The sequence below is a fragment of the Balaenoptera physalus genome (assembly GCF_965194825.1).
Source record: "Balaenoptera physalus genome assembly, chromosome: 11".
NCBI lineage: Eukaryota > Metazoa > Chordata > Mammalia > Artiodactyla > Balaenopteridae > Balaenoptera > Balaenoptera physalus.
In genome coordinates this window covers 40,066,570-40,090,539 of record NC_138896.1, presented here as the reverse complement: position 1 = coordinate 40,090,539, position 23,970 = coordinate 40,066,570, and the positions used below count along the sequence as shown (strand labels likewise).

Below are 23,970 nucleotides of genomic sequence, written 5' to 3'. Positions count from 1 at the left end.
GGTTTTTTAGTCCCTGGTTCCCGTTGTTCCTGGAAGCCCAAACTTATTCCTGCCTTTGGGTTCTGTGTAACATAGAAACATCCTTAAAATACCCCCACCCCTTTAGCATTATCTAGTTGGAAGTAAGTTTGTTACCTGTAACATAATAATCCCAGATTAATTCAAAATTGTAGAGTGTGGTCCAGAGATAGAGTCTGCAAGTCTGGTGCAAAGTCTGTCACAAGAGACAGAAGAGGAACTGGAAAGGTAAATTAAAACTTAACTCAGATCCAGCAATCTACTTTTGGGTATACATTCAAAAGAACAGAAAACAGAGTCACAAAAAGAAATGTGCATATCCATGTTCATAGCAGCATTATTCACAATAGCCAAAAGATGAAAGCACATGTCTATCAACAGATGAAATGGATTAAAATACAATAGCCAAAAGATGAAAGCACATGTCTATCAACGGATGAAATGGATTAAAATACACATGCAGTGAAATATTACTCAAACTTAAAAAGGAAAAACTGTCACATGCTGGAACATGGATAAACCTTGAGAACATTATGCTAATAAGCTGTCACAAAAAAGACAAATACTGTATTACTGTATTCACTTATATGAGGTAACTAGAGTAGTAATTCATAGAAACAGAAAGTAGAATGATGACTGACAGGGGCTAAGGAAAGGGGGAAATGAGGAGTTATTGTTTATGGGTAGAGAGTTTCAGTTTTGCAAAATGAGAAAGTTCTGGAGATTAACTGCACAACATGCTTAACACTACTGAACTGTACACTTAAAAATGGTTAAGATGATAAATTCTGTTATGTGTATTTAACCACAATTTTTAAAAATTTTAATTAGGATGAGACCAATATGCTTCATTAAGAAATTTGGACTTAACTCCTAAGAGCAAAGGAGAGCATCTAAAGGTTAAAAAAAACAACTTTACTGAAGTACGACTTATGCAGCATAAAACTCACCCATTTCAATTGCACAATTCAATGATTTTTAGTAAAGTTACTGAATTGTAACACAATCACCATGTTTCAGAACATTTTCATCATCCCCACAATGTGTATATATGTTACGTTAATGGCACAGGGGAATTAAGGATGTTAATCAGGTGACCTGGACATAGCAACATTATCCTGGATTATCCAGGTGAACTAAATGTAATCACTTCCTTAAGTGTGAAAGAGGGAATTGGTAGACAGAACCAGAGAGAGAGCAGTGTGAGAAGGACCCACACGACATGCTGGCTTTGAAGACGGAGAAAAGAGGCCATAAGCCAAGGTACGGTATGTGGCCCCTGGAAGTGGGAAAAGGCAAAGAAACGAACTCTCCAGCAAGAACACAGCCCTGATACACCTTTATTTTAGCCCAGTGAGACTCACTTTGTATTTCTGAACTCCATAACTGTAAAATCATAAATTGGTGTTTTTATAAACCACTAAGTTTGTGGTAATTTATTAACAACAGCAAAAAATTAATACAATGGTTATTCATTATATTATTCTTTCTACTTTACTATATGTTTGAAAATGTTCATCATACAAGAAAACTATGAATATAAAAAACTAAAAGCTTACAAATAAAAAGGTGCTACTTTCTGCTGAGTCATTTCCTTCATCATAACTCGGCTCTCAAGAACTCAATTATCCATTAAAGATGCACACTTAGAAGTTAACTCCTAGGGCTTCCCTGGTGGCGCAGTGGGTGAGAGTCTGCCTGCCGGTGCAGGGGACACGGGTTCGGGCCCTGGTCTGGGAAGATCCCACATGCCGCGGAGCAACTGGGCCCGTGAGCCACAACTACTGAGCCTGCGCGTCTGGAGCCTGTGCTCCGCAAAAAGAGAGGCCGCGATAGTGAGAGGCCCGCGCACCGTGATGAGGGGTGGCCCCCACTTGCCACAACTAGAGAAGGCCCTCGCACAGAAACGAAGACCCAACACAGCCAAAAATAAAATAAAAAAAAAAAAAAAAAAAAAAAGTTAACTCCTATTCTTCTTGCCTCCCGCCACCCCACCCCCGCCCCCGCCATGTAACTGCCATGGATACTTCCTAAAAAGGTAAATAATCACTAGGTTCAGTGCTAACTGAAATTTTTGAAGATACTAGAACAGAGTAGAAATGCGCAGAGTAGCCATGAAAATGTAAAATACCCAAAAAGTCCCAGAATGACAAACAGAAAACGTGATTCAAACAAAACTAACTTCATAAACAAAACCTGTGGTTTACTGTTGTTCATGAAACTTTCGTTGGGACATAATTTAAAGTAGCAGTTATGAAATGATCAAGTAAATCTATAATTAAGTATGGTTTTCAAAAGTGTGTTTACCTCACAAGGAACTTAGAATAAGCCAGCAATGGTTAAAATGCGTCTTATCCTACAGCTTAGTCAGAGATCTGTTTTCTAAAAAATACCAGGAACTTTTTTTTTATTTTTAAAAAAGGGAAAAGTGCCAAAAAGCTAAATTGTAAGCCAGCGTTCCACTCTCAAATCTAGCTGTTGTTTCTGCATACAGAGAAAAAAAATGCAGGGGCTTCGAAAAGAAATCACATACCTTTTACATATACCTTTGATTAAAATGCTCCACGCCTGTCTTATATGTCTTGCCTAGAGATTTCCTGATGGTTGGTGTGCTACAGGGGCCAGCTTCAAAGCCTCTTCAGTTTCATCGCCCCTAAAGAACCACGCTGACCACACCATCTTTGGAGAACACAACCGTAAGCCTCAGCACACTTCACCTCCAAAAATGCATACTAGGGTACGTGTCTAAGACCCTATGTTATGAATCTTATTCTGTCCTCTAAAAACAAAAAGGTAAATAAAACTTGGCCAAGTTCTATGCAATATGATGAACAAAGCCAATGCAGTGTTATCATCACCACCAAATAATGTCACATGGCCTTAATGCCTACTCCGCTCATTCTGCAGCCAACCCATCTCCAAATACTCTGCGGCTATATTTGGCTGTTCTCTAGTACATGTGAGATAGGTACCTTAAAAAGCTACATACTTACAGCTGGAAGACTAAATTAAATTGCACAGAACTTGAAAAAAGACTAGGATAAAGGCAGATTTTATCACAGCTCATAAACCTGAGAGGACCAGCTCCCCTTTTCTTTTACAAACTAATAAAACGACAGTATAAAAGATGTCAGATGCCATTTTTAGTAGTAACTAATCCCTGAGAACAAACAAGGAAGACAACATGTAAAGAATATTTCCTGTAAAAGTCCTATGACACTTGCAGACAGTCTCACATACTCTTGTTAATGTTTTCATGTCTGGGCAACCAACTGCACATGAGAAGCAGTCAGGTTTGGACGGCTCATCCAACTATGGCATTTCTTTTACATTACAGAAGAAAAGGATTTTTAAAAATAGCTACTTTGCATGATACTGCATAATTACCACCAGTTAAATTACTATCAAAAAAAAAAATCACAAAACCATCCAAACAAACACGGGGAAAAAAAACTAATTTGGTTTACAAAGAAAAACTAATAAAAGCTTAAGAAAAACCATTTCTGTAGCTTTTTCTTATTCCTTAAAAAGAGTGGTCTCTCAAAGAGAGAAAAGCAGCAAACATCCCCAAATAATGTAAACACAGTGAAAAAGTTTATGTATTTCAAGCTTCGCAAAGGTCAAGGAGATCTCTCTCTCTCTCCAGTACCGTTTCTTTGGATCCTCTGTGGCTTAGTGTAAGGTAAATATGCTAAGCTCAACACTATTAAGACAAGCAACCAAAATCTGCTTCATTCTCCATAAAATCCTTCATGACTCTGACAAGTTCCATTTAAAAATTAGCAATATCTTTACAAAAGACTGCGAACTAATAAACACAGAAGGAACAACAGAATTAGAAAGTTATCTTTTTGCAACCACTAGGCAATAAACAACTCAAGCAAGGATCATCAATGGATACTAAAACAGGAGAAAGATTGCTGGGGAAAAGGATATTCTCACAGTCTATCACAGATTACTTACTAATTACAAAGGAGAATAACAGGTGAACACTGTCTTAACTAAATACTCAAATTTAGCATAATAATGGGACAAAAGCAGATGCCTCCTGATGTGATGCAACAGAAGACACATTTCTAACAACAACAAAACGTTTAACCTGAATTTAACCATGAGGAAACAGACTAATCATCAATATGGGACACTCCAGAGGACAACTGGCCTGGACTTTTAAAAAATGTCAATGTCATATAACAAGCAAATGGCAAAGGTGAGGGACTGTTCTAGATTAAAGACATGACAACCTAATATATCATGAGATGCTTGAGAAGACTCTGGATTTTTTTTTAAAAAGTTATAAAGGGCATCTGGGGAACAAATAGGAAAATCTAGATATGAACTGTATATTGGATAACACTATTATTTCCAGGCTAAATTCCTTGGGAGTGACAATGACATTGCAGATATGTAGGATGACGCCCTTGTTCTTAGAAGATATCTGCTGAAGGACTAAGAGGTGAAATGTCATGATGTCTGCAATATATCTCAAATGGTTCAGGGAAGAAAAATAAAATAAAATCCAGAGAGAGAACTTTCACACATTGCTGGTGGGAATGGAAAATGGTAGTTACTTTGGAAAAGAGTTTGGCAGTTTCTTAAAAAGACATAATTTTACAATACAAAATAGCAATCAATTCCTAGGTATCTACCCAGAAGAAATTAAAACATACATCCGAAGTCTTGCAAATGAATGTTCATAGCAGTTTTATTCATAATAGCCAAGTAGAAAAAATCCAAATGTCCATCAACTGGTAAATGGATAAACAAAATGTGGTATATCCATGCAATGGAAAATTACTCAGCAATAAAAATACTGATACACGCTAAAACATGGATAAACCTCATAAACAAACACTAACTGAAAGAAGCCAGATACTAAAGACCACTTATGGGACTTTCCTGGTGGTCCAGTGGGTTAAGAATCCATGCTCCCAATGCAGGGGGCCTGGGCTCAATCCCTGGTCCGGGAACTAGATCGCACATGCATGCCACAACTACGAGTTTGCATGCCACAACTAAGAGTCCACATGCTGCAACTAAGAGTCCACGTGCCACAACTAAAACATGCCGCAAAGAAGATCCCACGTGCCACAACTAAAACATGCCGCAACGAAGATCCCACGTGCCACGACTAAAACCCGGTGCAACCTAAATAAATAAATAATTTTTTTAAAAAAGACCCCTTATTATATGATTCCATCGATATAAAAAGTAAAAGAAAAGGCAATTAGTTAGAGACAGAAAAAAAATCAGTGTTTGCCTGAGGCTGGAAGTAGGAATGGTGATTAACTATAAACAGGCAGGCAAAGCCTTCTTGGAATGATGAAAATATTATACAACTGGATTGTAGTGATGGTTGCTCAGTTCTGTAAACTTACTAAAAATCATTCAATTATCTATTTTAAATGGGTTAATTTATGATATGTAAATTATACTTCATTGAAAATACTTAAAAAATAAAGCAGATACGGTAAAATGGCAATTATACAGGTATTCATTGTGCTAATCTTTCAACTCTTCTATAGTTTTAAAAGTCTTCAAAATAAAAAGCTGGGGGACAGACAGAATGAACTCTGCACAGCACATACACTCACCCCAAAATTAGTGTTTCTAACTGTAGATTACCTAAAAGAAGTAAAGGACAGAGCACAACTCTGATAGATTTAGGATTAAATAAAAGAAGAACATATTGGAACCTAGGGCAAATTTCTATCTAAGGATGTTTAACAATGTTTTCTCTACTTAGGTATTATTTTTTCCTAATTACACAAGTAATACATATTCATTATAGAAAATGTGAGAATTAAAGTGAAAAAGAAAATAAAAAACAACTTCATAATCTCATAGCCAGAGATAAGTATTTGTAGTTTGTTTTTTATCCTTCAGGTAAATGCAGATCCATTTTGGCGAAGGAAAGCTATCTAAATACAACATCATCACAACTTGATCAATTATTCAATTGGTATACTAAAATTTTACATCATATCCAAACAATCACATAAATCGGAAGAATAAAAAGGCAGAATAAAAAATGTTAGATCCAAATCCAATACTTCCTTTCAGCTTCCAATTAAAAATTTCAGGGACTTCCCTGTGGCTCAGTGGTTAAGAATCTGCCTGCCAATGCAGGGGACACGGGTTCGAGCCCTGGTCCGGGAAGATCCCACATGCCTCAGAGCAACTAAGCCCGTGTGCCCCAACTACTGAACCTGCGCTCTAGAGCCCATGAGCCACAACTACTACTGAAGCCCACGCGCCTAGAGCCCGTGCTGCGCAACAAGAGAAGCCACTGCAATAAGAAGCCTGCACACCGCAACGAAGAGTAGCCCCTGCTCGCCGTAACTAGAGAAAGCCCACGCACAGCAACAAAGACCCAATGCAGCCAAAACTAAATTAACTAATTAAAAAAAAAATTTCACACACTAGCCTCAGCTCTCTCCCAAAACCCTCCTAAAATATAGGTATAGTTCTACAGATTGAATGAACATTTGTGTCCCCCCAAAATTCATTGTGAAACCCTAACTCCCAATGTGATGGTATTAGGCAGTGGAGCCTTTGGGAGGTGATTAGGTCACAAGGGTAAAGCCCTCACGAATGGAATTAGTGTCCTTATAAAAGCCATCACAGAGAGCTCCCTTGCCCCTTCCACCACATGGGGTTACAGTGAAAAGTCAGTCATCTGTAAACCAGGAATCGGACCCTCACCAGACACTGAATCTGCTGGTACCCTGACCTTGGACTTCCCAGCCTCCAGATATGTGAGAAATAAATCTCTGTTGTTTATCAAGCCACACAATCTATGATATTTTTGTTACAGCAGCCTGAATGAAGAAAAATGCGGGAAAAAGTCAGAAATTCACAAGGACCAAATGAACAAGTGAGGAGGCAATATTTGGGTGGCTAGAAAGCAGACAGACAAGTGGTAAATGACTTAGCCAACCTGAGAAAGATGACTCCTCCTCGGCCAGCAGTGGGAACAAGTAGAGAAGCAATCCAACTTAAAATGAGGATTCCCCAAAAGGTTCAGAAATTAAGAGCACCAGGTACCCTACAAGTGAAGGTAAAGACATGGATAAAAACAGAAGTTATGCATTTGCCTAAACTATGCATCAGACCTCAGATCCTCAATACAGTCTAAACACTGCATAGCTGGTGACTGCCCCACCCTGGAGGAAATGGGTGGAGCTGTTAAGCCCTCATTTAACAAACCCTACAGTCAGGCCCACAACTTTCAAACAACTTTTTGTGTCCTACTCTTAAATACGAGTAGATAGCTAATAAACAGCAAGTACATAAGGTAAAGTATCTAATATGATAGAAAAAAACTAAAGCAAGCAAACAGAAAAGGCAACCTGAAGAAAAACAACACTGAGGAGATCTCAGAAAAGAGAGCAAAAATGTTGTCAAAAGATTAAAAGAGGGGAAAAAAAAGATAAGACAGAGGACCAGAACAGAAAATCCAGTGTCTGAAAAATAGGAGATCTAAGAAAAGAGAACAGAGAAAATGAAGAGGAGGAAATCAAAGAATTAATTCAAGAAAATTTCTAAGATCTAAAAAAAACAAAACAAATGAACAAACACAACAAAAGAGAAACAGAGGTATAGACAGAGAGAACAAACAGGTGGTGGCAAGGAGCGGGGGTAGGGGGAGGAAAGAAATAGGTGAGGGAGATAAGAGGAACAAACTTCCAGCTGCAAAAAAATGAGCCACAGTTATGAAATGTACAGTGTGAGGAACATAATCAATAACTATGTAATATCTTTGTATGGTGACATATCATAACTAGACTTATCAGACTTATTGTGGTGATCATTTTGAAATACATAAAAATAGCAAATCACTATATTGTGTAACAGGAACTAACATAGTGTTATTGTAGGTCAATTATACTTCAAAAACAAACAAACTCATTGAAAAAGAGATCAGATTTGTGGTTACCAGAGGCGGAGGGGGGAACTGCAGGAAGGCAGTCAAAAGGTACAAAATCCCAGATATAAGATAAATAAGCACTAGGGATGTAATGTACAACATGATAAATATAATTATCATTGCTATATGTTATATATGAAGGTTAGTAAGAGACTAAATTCTAAGAGCTCGCTCACAAGAAAAAATTTTTTTCTATTTCTTTAATTTTGTATCTATATGACATGATGGATGTTTACTAAACTTACTGTGATAATCATTTCATGAGGTATGTAAGTCGAATCATTATGCTGTACACCTTAAAGTTATACAGTGGTGTAGTATCTCAATAAAACTGGAAGAAAAAAAATAAGAAACATTCCAAGAACAGAGGACAGTTTCCAGACTAAAAGGGCTCCCCAAGGCTAAGCACAATGTATGAGAACACAGGCTGAAATGCATCATTGTCAAATTTCAGGACACTGGGGACACAGCAAAGTTACCAAAAGCTTCCAGAAAGGGAAAAAACAGAATTCATTCAAAGAACAAAGAATCAGAACAGCATCACATTTCAACATTTCCACTGAAAAACACAAAACAAAGGAACAGTGCCTTCAAAATTCTGAGAAAAATACTTCCAATCTTCAAATTGCTACCTAACCAAACCTGGGATTATCAACTAAACACAAGAGTAAAATACAGTTTCAGAATACGAAAGTCTCAAATTTTATCTCCTCTGCACTCTTAGGAAGTTTAAAAAAATGGGGTCCAGGAAACAGGGGTTCCAACAAAGAGGGGAGCTGTGAGCAGACCTAGAGTTCTACCAGTCCAGTCATAGTGGGTCAAACACTGTGGAAGACTTCTTCACAAAGATAAAACCAACAGAACACCTGAAGTGTCTAAACCTACTGAGAAGAGATTCATAGATAGTAAGGAGTTTGAGGATAACTTAGTTTAAAAAATCTGATCCAGGACTTCCCTGGTGGAGCAGTGGTTAAGAATCCGCCTGCCAATACAGGGGACACGGGTTCGAGCCCTGGTCTGGGAAGATCCTACATGCCACGGAGCAACTAAGCCCGTGCGCCACAACTACTGAACCTGCACTCTAGAGCCCACGCTCTAGAGCTCACACGCCACAACTACTGAGCCTGCGTGACACAACTACTGAGTCCGTGCACCTAGAGCCCATGCTCCACAACAAGAGAAGCCACCGCAATGAGAAGCCCGCGCACCGCAACGAAGAGTAGCCCCCGCTTGCCACAACTAGAGAAAGCCCGCACGCAGCAACGAAGACCCAACAATAAATAAATAAATAAATAAACAAATAAATATTTTTTAAAAACAAAATCTGATCCCTATACAGAAAAAACAGAATTTTCTGTATATCCTGTATATAGATGTTGTCTACAGATGTTGAACTATAATGCTGTACACCTGAAACTTAATAAATAAAGCATTTTAAAACTATCTAAGAAACTGAGCAAACCAAAAAATCAAGACAATAATTCCCCCTAGGGCAGCAAAAGATTGTGCAGAAAAGGAAAATGAATCCCAGTACACTAATGGCTCAAGTGTCAATAAGGATTTAAATAGTTAAAACAACATAAACACTGAAAACTGATTTAACCAAATCACAAATAATTAAAATGGGAGCATTAGAGAGAGGGTGAGTGTAACTGAAAATTACCATGTGCTGGGTACAGCTCTAAATCTTTACACATATTAATTTATCCAATCCTCAGGTAAAAACTGATATTGTCCTTACATATAAGGAACCAAGGCACAGAGACAGTAAAATAACTTGCCGAAGGTCACACAGATAGTAAATAGCACAAGCTTTGAACTTTGCTCTTTACCACCACATTGGCTCTCACAGAATAACATCCTCATCTCCCTGTGGGAAGTCAACAGATAATGGTCAAAACAGAAAAGAAAAAAAAAAAAAAATCAATAGAGGTAAAAACCCAAAAAATCAGCTGAAAGAATTTAAAAAGACTGCCTTTGGAAATGAGTAAGAAAAAAGGACTCTAGAATCCCTGGTTCCTTTTAACAAGCCTGTAGAACTACCTTACCCTTTAAACTATGTGCCTTTATAATGCAGATAAAATGAAAATTATAAGAAGAAAATGTACTTCCCTTTAAAAATATTTTTAAGTGAACATTAAAATTCTTATTCAACCTTAGAAAACCGGACATACACACCAGTACAACAGAGGAAGAATCTCAAAACCAAGCCCAAATATATACATAAGCATTTGATATATGATAAAGATAGCATTTCAAATCATTGGGGGGAAATGTAAATTTCACAATAAATGGGAAAACTGACTAATCATCTGAAAAACATGTTAGATATCAACCCCAGCACACTGCCAAACAAGTTTCATCTGTATAAAAAATTTATATGTAAATTATGCAATCATAAAGAAAACAGAGGTGAATAATTATATAACGATTAGGTGGGGGAAGGATTTCTAAGCATGAAACCAAAAGCAGAAATCAAAAAGGAAAAGACTGCTGGATTCAACTTCACAAAAATTCACCAAAAAACTTCTACACAGTTAAAACAAAAATCGTAAATCATGTTAAAAGACAAACTGGAGGAAAGGTAAGTATTTAATAAGTTATTTTCCTTAATATGCAAATAGCTCACACAAATCAATGAAAAAAAGAATAACAATCCAATAGAGGTAGACAGAAAAACACACAAAAAAGTCACAGAAAAATACAAATGGCCTCAACAAAGCTGGGGGGCAAGGGGGGATACAAATGGCCAATAAGGATAAGGAAAGATGCCCTACCTCACTCATAATTAAAGCAATACAAATTAAAATGAATAATATATTTAACCTATCAGACCAGCAACAATGTAAAGACCATTCTTCCATGGCTAAGAGGGTGGCAAAACAAGCACTCTTGTATACTGACAGTAAAAATGAAAATTGGTACAATAAAATTGGTACAATACATTTGAAGTGAATTTGATACTACCTATCAAAATTTATACTGGCCATACACCTAGCCCCAGCAATCCCACTTCTAGGACTGTATCCACAAGTTTGTATCAAGATACCTATACCAGAGCAGCTTTATAAAAGCAAATACCTAGAAACGAACTGTCCATCAGTAAGAAGTGGTTAAACAAAATGTGGTCAGCCACAATGGACTACCATGTATCCATTAAAAAAAAAGAAAAATAATGTCCACATTGTAAAGTTAAACAAGCTAACCTAAGAACAGTATGTATAGTGTGATTCCATTTGTGTGTGTGTTTTAAAGTAAGAAGGGGATAAGACCTCTATACGTGAGATGGTGCACCTACGTATCCTGCTCTCCCAGTTAAAAAAATCTTGACAACTGAGGTGGATGATTGACCTGAAATGGCTTGGCCTAAAGTCCATACTCAACAACATATCAAAGTTTGTTTTAAAGCATTGAGGAGGGGAACATTTCTATATCCATGTAAAGGAATATTGTGAAGCCTTTAAAATAAAAGTACAGAATCATATTTATTAAGAATGGAGAAATGGGGACTTGCCTGGTTGTCCAGTGGTAAAGAATCTGCCTTACAATGCAGGGGACGCAGGTTCAATCCCTGGTCAGGGAACTAAGATCCCACATGCTGCAGGACAACTAAGCCCGCATGTCACAACTACTGAACTCATGTGCCTCAACTAGAAAGCCTGCGTGCCACAAACTACAGAGCCCACACGCTCTGGAACCTGAGCGCCACAACTACAGAGCCCACGCGCCCTGGAGCCTGCGGGCCACAACTAGAGAGAGAAAACATGCCGCCACAACCAGCAAGAAGCCCGTGCGCCGCTACGAAAGATCCCGCATGCCTCAACAAAGATCCCACGTGCCGCAACTAAGACCCGACAAGCCAAAAATAAGTAAATAAATAAATAATTAAATAAATAAATCTTTAAAAAAAAAAGAATGGAGAAATGGTCATATTTTTAAGTGAAAACAGACTACAAGTAGTGTGTATATTGGTTGAAGGGTATCCCCCTGAATTCATGTCCTTCCAGAACCTCAGAACCATGATCTTACTTGGAAACAGAGTCTGTGCAGACATAATCAGTTAAGATGTGGTCATACTAGATTAGGTTGGGTCCAAAATCCAACTGGCTGGTTTCCTTCTAAGGAGACACATACTCCCACCCACCCACTCCCTACCCCCCCCAACACACACACACACACACACACACACACACACACACACACACACACACACACACACACACGGAAGACGGTCATGTGACTTCTGAGACAAACTGGAGTGATGCATCTACAAGCCAAGGAACACCAAGAAACGCCAGGAGCTATCAGAAGCTAAGAAGAGGTAAGGAAGAATTCTTCCCCAAGAATCTTCAGAGGGAGCATAGTCCTGGCCATGCCCTGAATTCAGACTTGCAACCTCCAGAACTGTAAGAGAATAAATTTGTTTTAAGCCACTCAGCTTGTGGTAATTTGTTATGGCAGTCCTAGAAACCCATACAGTGTGTAAAACACAACAATCAGGAGCACAGACTCTGGTCCCAGGCTGCTTATACTTGAATCCTATTTCTACCATTTATTACCCACATAACTTTAGGTAAGTTATTTAACTTCACTGAGTCTCTAATCCTTTTCTGTAAAATGAAGATAACAGTATTTATTTCCCAGAATTATTATGAACATTAAATTATATATTAAACTTAATCACTTAAAACAATACCCAGAATATAGTAAATACTCCACTTTTGTAAAGCAAACACAGGTACACACACACACAATAGTATTAAAAGGATATAGATCAAAAGGTTAAAATTGCTTATTTCTGGGTCCCATGAGTATGGCTTACTTTTTTCTTTTTTCTTTTTGGTATTTTCTAGCTTATATGCAGTAAGATCTATGTCATAATACAATTGTTACTATTTTTTAATTTTAAAATATTTTAAAGGCAGTAGTTCCCAGTTACAGGTGTATGCAAACCCCATCCCTCGGCTAATGATTTCCACTACTCAAAGTCTGTTATCGAAGTATTTTTTTAATTAAAAAGCAAAATTTACTTTAGAAGATAAATGCTGACCACAAAGCATTTTAGAAGCACATCGTGTATCATTCAATCAATCATTAGTAAGCTGTTGCTACATAATAGGCTATGAATCACTGACCTCAAGCACAATAATTCAAGTTCAAACTCCTGGAAACACTGTACAGACCCGAGGCTCAAACATTTTAAGAAAACGTAACCATTCATTTTTAAAAGTGAGTCTTTTCAAACCCAGTACATAGTAAATTCAATGAGGCTGAGTTCCATATTTGGAATAAACTGCTACCCCTCCCAAGACATACATTAACTTTGGCAAATCATTAGAAAATCACTTACAAAATCAATTACCCTTCCATAGAGTGAAAAATGTATTAGTGTTATCTGTACAAGGTGGTTTAATAAAGAGTTAAAGTGAGTTTCAGTTTTGTGTTTTGGGTCCCTAAAAAGTTCAAATTATGAAATGTGTTCTCTGACAGTACCTCATAAGTAAATTCAGATGAGCTCACTGCTAGATAGTTTAACACATTTTGCTCTTAACACAACAAAACAAAGGTTTAATAAGTATAAGTAATCACTAGATGAGAGTCTGTTAATACAATGAAGGAATTTTACTATATTTGAAGAGACCAAATCCACCACTGCACGGGATTTTTACTGCTTTTCGTTGGTTTTTATTATGTGTTTTTTTATTGAAGTACAGTTGATTTACAATATATCAGTTTCACCACTGCATTGTCAATTTAAAAAGTGTATCTATTTGATCATCCTATCCAAGTACCTTGACAGCTAATTCACTGCCCACTGAAGCAAAGAAGGTGCAAGAGATATGGTACCCACTAGTCTGGATAGGAAGAATAATTATTCAAATAGCAACACCACTGCTATTAAAAGTTTTTATATACATTTAATTTTTTATATACACATATACATATACACACATGCATAAAAAATTACCTGTGTATACATACAAAAGTCTATAGACATGAACATTTTCTAAAAGGTACAGAAGAAATAGTAGTGGCTATATCTAGAAAGGGGAGGGGATTTTTGCTTTTCACTATTCATCCACAGGTTGCAAATTAGCGGCCCAAGGACCACATCCCACCTACAAATGTAGTTTATTTGGCCCACACAATGTTTTAAAAGTATTTAAAATAGTTGCCAACGTTTGAAAATCAGGAAATTTCCCATAAAAATCTGAATTTCTGGCTTCTCTTGAAAAAATGGAAAAATCTAAGAACGCTGGGCCCCCATTCCAGCATGGCAATATTTGACTTAAGGCAAGTATCAGACATCCTCTTTATAAAAGGCAAGTGCTTTCTAGCTCACGCATACTTCAACTGTTCATGTCCCCCACCTGGCATCTATAAGCATTTTAGTTTGCAATTCCTGTTTAGACCCTTCTAAACTATTTGAACTTACTATGTGCTTATACTGCTTTTTACAGTTTTTCCTCAATAAAAAATACTGGCAAAGATCCAGGAGAACTTCAGAGATTTTACAAAATATTTTTCTCCATTCATATCTAAATAACTGTTACCTAACTTTGACTAATAATACATTCTCTCATAAACTGATTACAAAAAATATTTAGTATAAGGAGACATGCCTGGAAAGGTAGGTATATAACAAGGTGGGGCCAACCTGCAGAGGGCTCAGATTGCTTCCAGAAACAATATTCTTGTTGTTACTTAAATTTCAATTTGCTTTCATGTCATGTATGCCCAAATTAAACCTACAAACCAAAGAGCCTGAAAAGAAGCTTAGTTTATAGAACTTGTTTCTTCTAACAGCACTAGACTTCAAGACTTCCATAAAAACAAAATCTTTATTCCCACCTACCTTCAGGTACTACTTCAACAAATATTTATTGAGCACCTACTACATACAAAGTGTTGCATCAGACGCTAAGGAAGAAACAAAGGCCGTTAGGGGACATTTTCCTCTCCAGGCTGTGTATCGTATATGATAACCGTTATTAAAAAGGCAAGAGTGCAGTTCAGAGAAGACAGCACTACCAAGAATTCGTGTCCCAATTTCAAAAAAAAACAATAGGATTTCATGAGGTATAAAGAAAGGAAATAACAGTATTCTAGGTAGAAGAAAAAAGTTAAAAATTGGGAAAGCAAAAGTATGTGTGGGAAATGAGCAGCCGGCCAGCTAGAACGGGGCAGAGAGGAGCAGGATATCCATCACAAAAGATATGCTGGATCAATCTATGGAAGGTCCTGAATGTCAAGCTAAAGCTCTCTGCTCTTTACCTGGTCCGCAACAAGGCACAAAGGTTTCTGAGAAAAGAAGGGCCCTGATCAAAGCTGTGATTCAGAAAGACTGACCTGGTAGGGGTATGTCCACAAAATGGACTGGAAGGAGGAGAACCTGGTGCAGAAAACCAATTTGGAGACTATTCCTATGTTACCCTGTTAAAGTGGTAACATAATCTATATAAGCTAAGGTGATGGCAAGGAGAATGGAAAAAAGAGACAGTTGGGAGGTGCACCGCAGAGTGGAAATGAGCTGGGTCTGGCAAATGATCTGGGGTATCCAGGAAAGAGAGGGCACTGGAAACAACACAGTTCAAGCCTTATGTCTGGAAGACCACTGTAGCTATTAATGAAACAGGAAAAAGTCAGAAAGAAAAGCTGAAGGATTGGGGGCGGGGAGGATTGACCTTTTGAACATACATTTAGTTTTTGGTGCCAATAGAACATGCATAAATTTTTTCCCCCATCAGAAAACCTGGCACATTTTCCTGGCCCAATTTTCAATGGTAGCCAAAGCAAGTACAGTACATATTTAATACAAGTAAAGGATATATTTAATGCAGAGTCAATGAGAAGCCAATTCCAGAGCATATAATATGATCAAAATTAAACTCTACAGAATGAAGATGGACTCCCACCTCAACCATATGCAAAAATTAACTCAAAATGGATCAGTGACCTAAATATAAGAACTGAAACCATAAAACTCTTAGAAGAAAACATAGAGGTAAATCTTCATGATCCTGGATTGGCATAAATTATTAGCTATAACACCAAAAGCACAAGCAACAACAAAAAATTAAATAAATTGGACATCACCAAAATTAAAAACATTTATGCATCAAAGGACATTAACAAGAAAATTTTAGAAACAATCCATAGGGGATTTCCCTGGCGGCGCAGTGGTTAAGAATCCGCCTGCCAATGCAGAGGACATGGGTTCGAGCCCTGGTCTGGGAAGATCCCACATGCCGCAGAGCAACTAAGCCCGTGTGCCACAACTACCGAAGCCCGCGCGCCTAGAGCCCGTGCTCCGCAACACGTGAAGCCACCACAATGAGAAGCCCATGCACCGCAGCGAAGAGTAGCCCCTGCTCATCACAAGTAGAGAAAGCCCACGCACAGCAACGAAGACCCAACGCAACCAAAAATAAATAAATAAACAGATTTTTTAATTATGAAAAAAAACAATCCACAGAATTGGAGAAAATATTTGCAAATCAAATATCTGATAAGGGTCTAGTATCCAAAATATATAAAGAACCCTTATAACTGAACAACAAAAAGACAAACAGTCCAGCTAAAAAACCAGCAAAGGACTTTCATAGACATTTCTCCAAAAAAGATATACAAATGGCCAACAAGCATATGAAAAGACATTCAATACAATTAGTAATCAGAGAAATGCAAATCAATCTCACAATGAGGTACCACTGCAGACTCACTATAATTTAAAAAAGGAAAATAAGTGTTGTCAAGTTTGTAGGAAAATTGGTACAGACCCTCAAGCATTGCTAGGGGAATGTAAATGATTCAGCCACTGTGGAAAATAGTCTGGTGGCTCCTCAAAAAGTTAAATATAGAATTACCATATGACCCAGCAATTCAACTCCTACATATATACCCAAAGAAATGAAAACAGGTACTCAAACAAGTATACCTAAACGCATGTTCACAGCAGTGCTATTCACAATAGCCAAGAGGTAGAAATGGCTCAAATGTCCACCAATGGATGAATGGACAAACTGTGGTATACACATACACTGGAATATTAAACAGCCATTAAGAGGAATGAAGTACTGATACATGCTATACACAACACGATGAAGCTTGAAAGAAGCCACACACAAAAGGAAAAATATTTATGATTCCATTTATATGAAATATCCAGGATAGATACATCCATAGAGAAAGAATTCAGATTGGTGGTTGCCAGGGGCTGGGGGGAGAAGGGAATGGAGAGCAACTTCTTGATGGGTGCCGAGTTTCCTTTTGCAGTGAAGAAAATGTTTTAGCTAGACAGAGGTGTGGTTGCACAACATTGTGAACACACTAAATACCACTGAATTGTTCACTTTACTGTGGTTCAATTTTATGTCAATTTCAGCCCAATTTTTTAAGAAACCAACAATATTCCAAAGCAAAAATAAAAATAAGCTCCATCTCTTGTCACTTCTGATCCCATTAACCACATTCTTGCCAAGCCAATCTTCCAGACAGCTCTGCTCCAATTGCTCCTTCCTGGTTTCACTCAGGAAATATCCTCCACCTAACATTACACAACTTTTCCATCAATTCAAATCCCAACCATTTCAAACCTTCTAAGAAAGCAACCTGCCCACAGCAAGCACTCAATATTTGTGAATCACTGGTTCTGTTTGATTCAGTCCATTCCTACCTGTTCTGAAATTTTACTCAGTTAATTCAGCATTAACATATGAATGCTGCTTCCTTACTATCCCCAAACTTTTTCTCATAGTTTCAGGCATGTTCTTTTCCTGTTAGAGAGCAAATTATGACAGAGGCTGTCTTCTGCTTTTGTATTACACTATATGCCAGGGGTCTATCCAAAATACGTTTCTTTAAATACTGTCTGGTTGAGGGAATTCCCCAGTGGTCCAGTGGTTAGGACTTGGTGCTTTCAAGGCCGGGGCCCGGATTCAATCCCTGGTGGGGAACTAAGTAAGATCCCGTAAGCCTTGTGACCAATAAATAAATAAATAAATACTGTTTGGTTGAGTTTTTGCTGTTATGTGCTAGACAAACTGGGGTGGGCGAGTCGGAAGACAAGAGATGGTAAAGAAACAACTCCACCCACCCGGGCGATAATGGAGATTAGTTCTGACTTGATATATAATCAGAAATGCAAGTGCCACAGCATTTGAACAGTAAAAAGACTTCCTGCAGGACAACAATGTGCTTTTTACCGTGTTCCTTTTAAAACTAAAATGAATCTTGATGCTCTGTTTGTAAACTATTTTATATTATACCCAGAGTCCCAACCTGTGTGTGCCACTCAAAAAAGGCCAAAAAAAGTGGGAAAGAAGAAGGTCCAAACCAAGAACTCCCAACCTTCTTAAAAATGCAATAGCGTGCACAACACTCTGTCATTGTTACGCAACCCTTCCTACTCTCTTCCTAAAGCTGCTGCTTGGCACACATTTTAAAGGAAACCATTATTAATATCATGTTTTATCTGTCATAAAGAGACTTTTCCTAGACGCATACATATAAACCAGAGAGTGGATCAGAAACTCATTTAGCATGCAGGTGACTGAGAAATGGATTAAGATCAGGCAGAGGAGGCACTGTGAGATCAGATAGGATGTACAACTGATTTTCACATCCAGATTCTGATTTCACTTCATTGCATAGTGGTTATACCTTCATTTTATCCAGAAGGGTGCCTCTGACAATACTGAGAAAGTCAATAGGACATTATTTTACAAAAATGTTTTTCCTGAGTTATTTTTCTAGAAAACATCTGTTGTATCCATGATGGGCGTGTGTAGTGTTCCAAAAAATACACGCTGCTTCCCGAAGATACCTGAAGGCAACCTAGGATGTTGCAAAACTTTTGCAGTTTTGCACCAAAACTGCAAAGCACTAGCTTAATGAATAGGAGGGACAGAAACAACCAACATTGTCTATATGCTGGTCAAAGATAATTTACTTACCCCTATAATGAGAAATAACTCCTACGTTAACATTCTCTAAAAAATCTACAAGTGTTATTTGCTTCTTGTCACAAACACTAAAGAATAACTCACTTTGAAAACATAACAGAGACAAGTGACTTTGAGGGCCACAACTGAATTTAAAATCTCATGTAACACTGAACTGTAAATTTAAAATTGACTAAAAATGGTAAATTTTACGTTATGTACATTTCACCATTAAGCTCTCCTCTCAATCCTGTTGGTTTCCACTTAAAAATATATATAAATCTATCAGACTACATTAAAGAGTGAGAAACCATTAAACTGAATGTGTTAAAATGACAAATGGTTGAAAATTTCTAGTGATTTGTATTAATAGAAGCTTTCTGACCTCTTTTTTTTTTTTTTTTTTTTTTTTTTTAATTCATTTATTTTATTTATTTTTGGCTGCACTGGGTCTTCGTTGCTGCGCGTGGGCTTTCACTAGTTGCGGCGAGCGGGGGCCACTCTCCATTGCGGCGCGCGGGCCTCTCACTGCGGCGGCCTCTCTTGTTGCGGAGCACGGGCTCCAGGCACGCAGGCTCAGCAGTTGTGGCACACGGGCCCAGTTGCTCCGCGGCACGTGGGATCCTCCCGGACCAGGGCACGAACCCGTGTCGCCTGCATTGGCAGGCAGACTCTCAACCACTGAGCCACCAAGGAAGCCCTGCTTTCTGACCTCTTAAGGAACGTGTTTATTAGATATTCTTCATCTCCAAGGAGGACACAAGCAAATGAAAAAAGCTTAATTACAGTAAGAAAGATTCAGTTTTGACATAATTCTAACTAGAAAGGTAATTAAACACTACCATAAGGTATCATGCAAATCTCTGCCCTCAGGGATGCAAGAATAAGCTATCTTGGAAGGGTTATATGCAATTTTGCAGGAAAAACTGGAATGAACTAGAGAATCTTAAGCCAGCTTCCAGTTTTAGAATTCCAAGTTCTATACTCACAGCCCAAAAGTGTCTTTGCAAGACATTCCACCTATAGAAAGTTATTCTAATCTATAAGTCATTTCAGTTTAGCTTCAGATATTGGGTTCCTTCACCACACCATTTATGCGCTTTATGTACTTACTTAGGAACTAAAAATTAACTACTTTTTTAAGAGTCAGTTCCACCAATCTCCAGCAGCATAGCTGCCAGCTCAGGTATAAACAGTACAAAACTGAAATAATACGGGGTTCTAAATTAAATAGAAATATCTATATAATGCATATCCAACCTAAGACTAAAAAAAAAAAAAAAAATCTATGTTTACACGGTAGGTAACTTATAAGGCCAACACACTCAATTTAGCCAATTTTCAACAGCTTTTTAAAAAGTTGTTTGTTACCAATAACAAAAATAAATTCTTACTTTTGAAAACAAACCTTTCCAAGTAGGGTTTCCTTTTAGAAGACTCGTGGCCTTCATTTTAAAGTAATCATTTTTATTTTACCACATTATTTTTTAACAATCACTAGACAACTGAATGGTGGTTATTTATTACAACCCAAAGCAGGCACTTATAAAGTCACAGGAGGGTTAATCATCTCAAATTCAACAGGTTAACCACAGCAATTTGAGAGAAATTTTGGCAACCTGTACCGGGACTATCTCGACAGTTTCCAAAGTCAGACATTAAATGACACTTAAAAACAATACATTTCTATGTAAAATAGATAGCTAGTGGGAAGCAGCCGCATAGCACAGGGAGATCAGCTCAGTGCTTTGTGACCACCTAGAGGGGTGGGATAGTGAGGGTGGGAGGGAGACCCAAGAGGGAGGAGATGTGGGGATATATGTATATGTATAGCTGATTCACCTTGTTATAAAGCAGAAACTAACACACCACGGTAAAGCAATTATACTCCAATAAAGATGTTAAAAAAAAAAAAATTTCTAGACTTTAGATATTTATTTAACACACAAATATTTTGACCAGGTATGCATTCATGTATGTATTTTAACTAGATTTTATTAATTATGACGAGTATTTGTTTAAAACAAAGACAAATTTAGCCAGGTCAACATAGGAATCAAAACACAATATTGGATTATGAAACTAACTGCTTTCATTAGAAAGAAAAGCATAACAAGCCTTACTTCCTTCAGTTCACAAATTTTTCATTTTATAATCAAAGAAAAGAAAGAACATGACTTCTACAGTCAAAAAATAAGGTAACGTACTTAAAGCTGAGTTATCACTTAATTGCCTGGATTCCTAAGAAGCTACTGACTTCTGTTTTAAAACCAGAATACATTTTTTAATGGCTCACTCCTTTGTTCAGGAATGCTGATATCACCTTGTTTTATACAGAGATAACATCTCATCAGAACACATGCTACTCAGTGTCATTGAGCTTAATAATTTTTATATAAAATTCAAATAAAATTTTTATAATGCAACCATAATTATTTTTTTTTCTCATCCACACTGGGCCTCACCTTTCACAACACTTAAAAACAAACAATCTTAGATGTTAAACACACACACCTCAAACATATAAAGTTCATTACATTGTTTCTGTAGCCATTAATAATTGTACTAATACTGACTCTAAAAAACTAAAAACTTATTAGGGCAGGATTTAAATGGTACAACTCACAAGAGGGTGGGGAGAAATAATGATCCTCCCCTACCAAACTGGCAGCAACAATATACCAAGTCTCTTATGCTGAACTAGTGTAAACAAGGAAGAAAAGGAGCTGGGGGTGGGAAGCAGGCAGGCAAGGGTACAACCCTCCTCAAGATATAGCTTTACTTCTAAATCTCACCAGTGTAGTACCTCTTCTTGGTGTTTTCAATAACCCCTGTCACTCTCTATTAAACACATAGGCTGGTGTTCAGAAAACTACTGCAGGCTGTAGTCCCTGTCTGAGATCATCCCGGACTTAAAAGATACAAGTGGGGATCACAAATGCTTCTTTAATTATAAAGACTATTAATTATAAAGACTATCTCCTGCATTCAAAGAGTTTCCTAAACATCTAGAAACTCAATCCCACTCTTACTATAACAATCAACTTTAAAGATAAACAACAAGACCTACCAATGATGCTGCACAGAAAAAAATTCACACGTCACCACAGCTATAAGGCTCCCATTAATAAGATGGGCATCATTCAGGATAGGGCTCGATGAGTAACAGGATATAAGACTAAGCTTACAGCCTCTTTTTCTGGCATTGCTTGAGGCATCCAGTGGACAGGGAATAAAGGGGAGGCTGGTTGTATAAGTGATGCCAAGAGAAACAAGATTCCACATGCCCAACACAGAGAGCAAAGGGCAATCATCTCATGGCTTTCCAACCAAAGAAAGATGAGTTGTTTCACCTGAAATCCTTTCAAAGGAAGTCTAATGGTCTCCACTTGATCACTCACCCTGAGTGAACTCAACAACCCCTCCTCAAAGAACAAAGGGAAGCCTTGCTTATCAAAAATAGCAAGTGCTCCACCCAAAGCCAAGAAATACTCCTTTAGTCTAAGTTGTCATGGTCTTCTGTCCCAATTCAGTCTTCTAAAAGGAAACTCCAAGCCAAAAATACTTGGTTCCGAGCCTAAGTCAAGTTCTCCATTTTCCCAAACATCTACCAACCAGCTTTCTTTCCGGTAAGCCCCTCTGGATAAGCCCCTCTCCATTCCCGCATTCTGGAGCCCAGGGTTCCAATCCCCTCAGAAAGTTCTCTCCCCCAAGATAAGCTCTCTCCTTAACTTTTCCTAAGGTTTTTCCCACACCCTGCCCCAGGTCTAGCACTCCCGGTCCTCCATTAGCGGATCCCACTAGTAGATCCCACCGCTCCCTGGCACAGCTCTTGGGAAAGTCATCTTTCTTACCGTACTCACTTGTCCTCCCCCATTAAGTTTTTCCCTTTTCTTTATCTGTCCTCGAATGGACACACACACACACACACACACACACATACACACATCTGCTCTTCTCAGCTCTTAACTCCCAAGTCTCACCCGCGCGCCAGGTTCTTGCATAGTACCTAATTCTCTCCCTGTTTCCCCTCATCCCTGTCATCCTCAGCCCCTAACTCCATACCCCAAGCTTTTGCCCACTCCCCAAATTCAGACTTTCTGTGCTTTTTACTCTTAGCCAACACCACAGCGCTCTTCCTCACAGGTCGACCCCGTGCCTCGATCCTCAAGTCTTTCCCCCTCTTCCCGCGTTCCTCGGCCGCTAATACTCCGCAGAACCTCAGGAGTAACCCCCGCCCATCTCCCTTCCGCCTCTCCTGCCCTCCACGGACCCCAACTCTCCTCATACATCCCCCTCCATCCCTGCTCGTCCCCCAAATTTCTTCCAGGCCCCTAGGGTTCCCCACACTCCCTCCCCGCCCCGGAAAGGGGGTACCCCTCACTGCCCGACCGTCCCGCCCGGCCGCCGAGCTTGGGTGTCCCTTCCCTTCCCCTCGGGGCCCCGAGGCCGCTGCCAGGGCTGGCGCGGCGGGGCCGGCTCACCAGTTGGTCATGTCCAGGAAGAAGGCGCAGCCGGCCGGGTTGAGCTGGAAGCCGAGCAACCGCTGGAACTCGGAGATGAGCACGTCCTTGTCGGTGGTGCCCAGGCAGCTGAACTTCTGCATCAGCTCGGGGTCCAGGTCCACGTCCATGCCCTCCATGGCTGGGGCCGGACACTCGCTTCCCCGCCTCCTCACAACTGAGCCGCCGCCGCGCCGCCGGGCCCGGGGACCGGGAGGGGGCCCGCTGCTAGCTGGTGCCGCGACCCCGCTCCTCTGAGGTAGGCCCCGGGCCTCTCACCGCCTCATAGGGGTAAACTCACTCAGCCACTCACTCACTCTCGCGCTCCCCCCCCTCCCACCCCCCCCAGTGCCGCCGCCTCCGCCGCCGCCGCCGCCTCTAGCTTCTATGCCGCCTCCGCCTCCTCCCGCGCCGCGCCCACTGCGCAAGCGTCGCTCGCCTAGCCCCGCCCCTTCCTCTCCCGGAGGCCCGCCCCTCTGTGGCGTCAGAACCCCGTGACGTCCCCCGCGTGACCTCACCGCGGTGGAGCGAGGGGCGGGCAGTAGGAAGGAGGAAGGGGACGGCCGGGCGGCGCGGG

General features: G+C 39.3%; 1 protein-coding gene across 4 annotated transcripts in view; it reads right to left on the bottom strand.

Annotated features, from left to right (window-relative positions):
• The window catches only part of ILRUN (inflammation and lipid regulator with UBA-like and NBR1-like domains), a 115,153-nt gene extending 91,428 nt beyond the window's left edge, over positions 1 to 23,725 (bottom strand). For 3 of the 4 annotated variants that reach the window (XM_082415071.1, XM_082415074.1, XM_082415072.1), the window contains exon 1: positions 23,376 to 23,725. In XM_082415071.1, the coding sequence (XP_082271197.1) occupies positions 23,376 to 23,533 (158 nt within the window). In that variant the 5' untranslated portion in view covers positions 23,534 to 23,725. Of the gene's footprint in view, positions 1 to 6,958; positions 7,067 to 23,375 lie in introns of all 4 variants that reach the window. The other variant, XM_082415073.1, reaches the window with a different exon arrangement.
• Between the last annotated feature and the right edge of the window lie 245 nt (positions 23,726 to 23,970).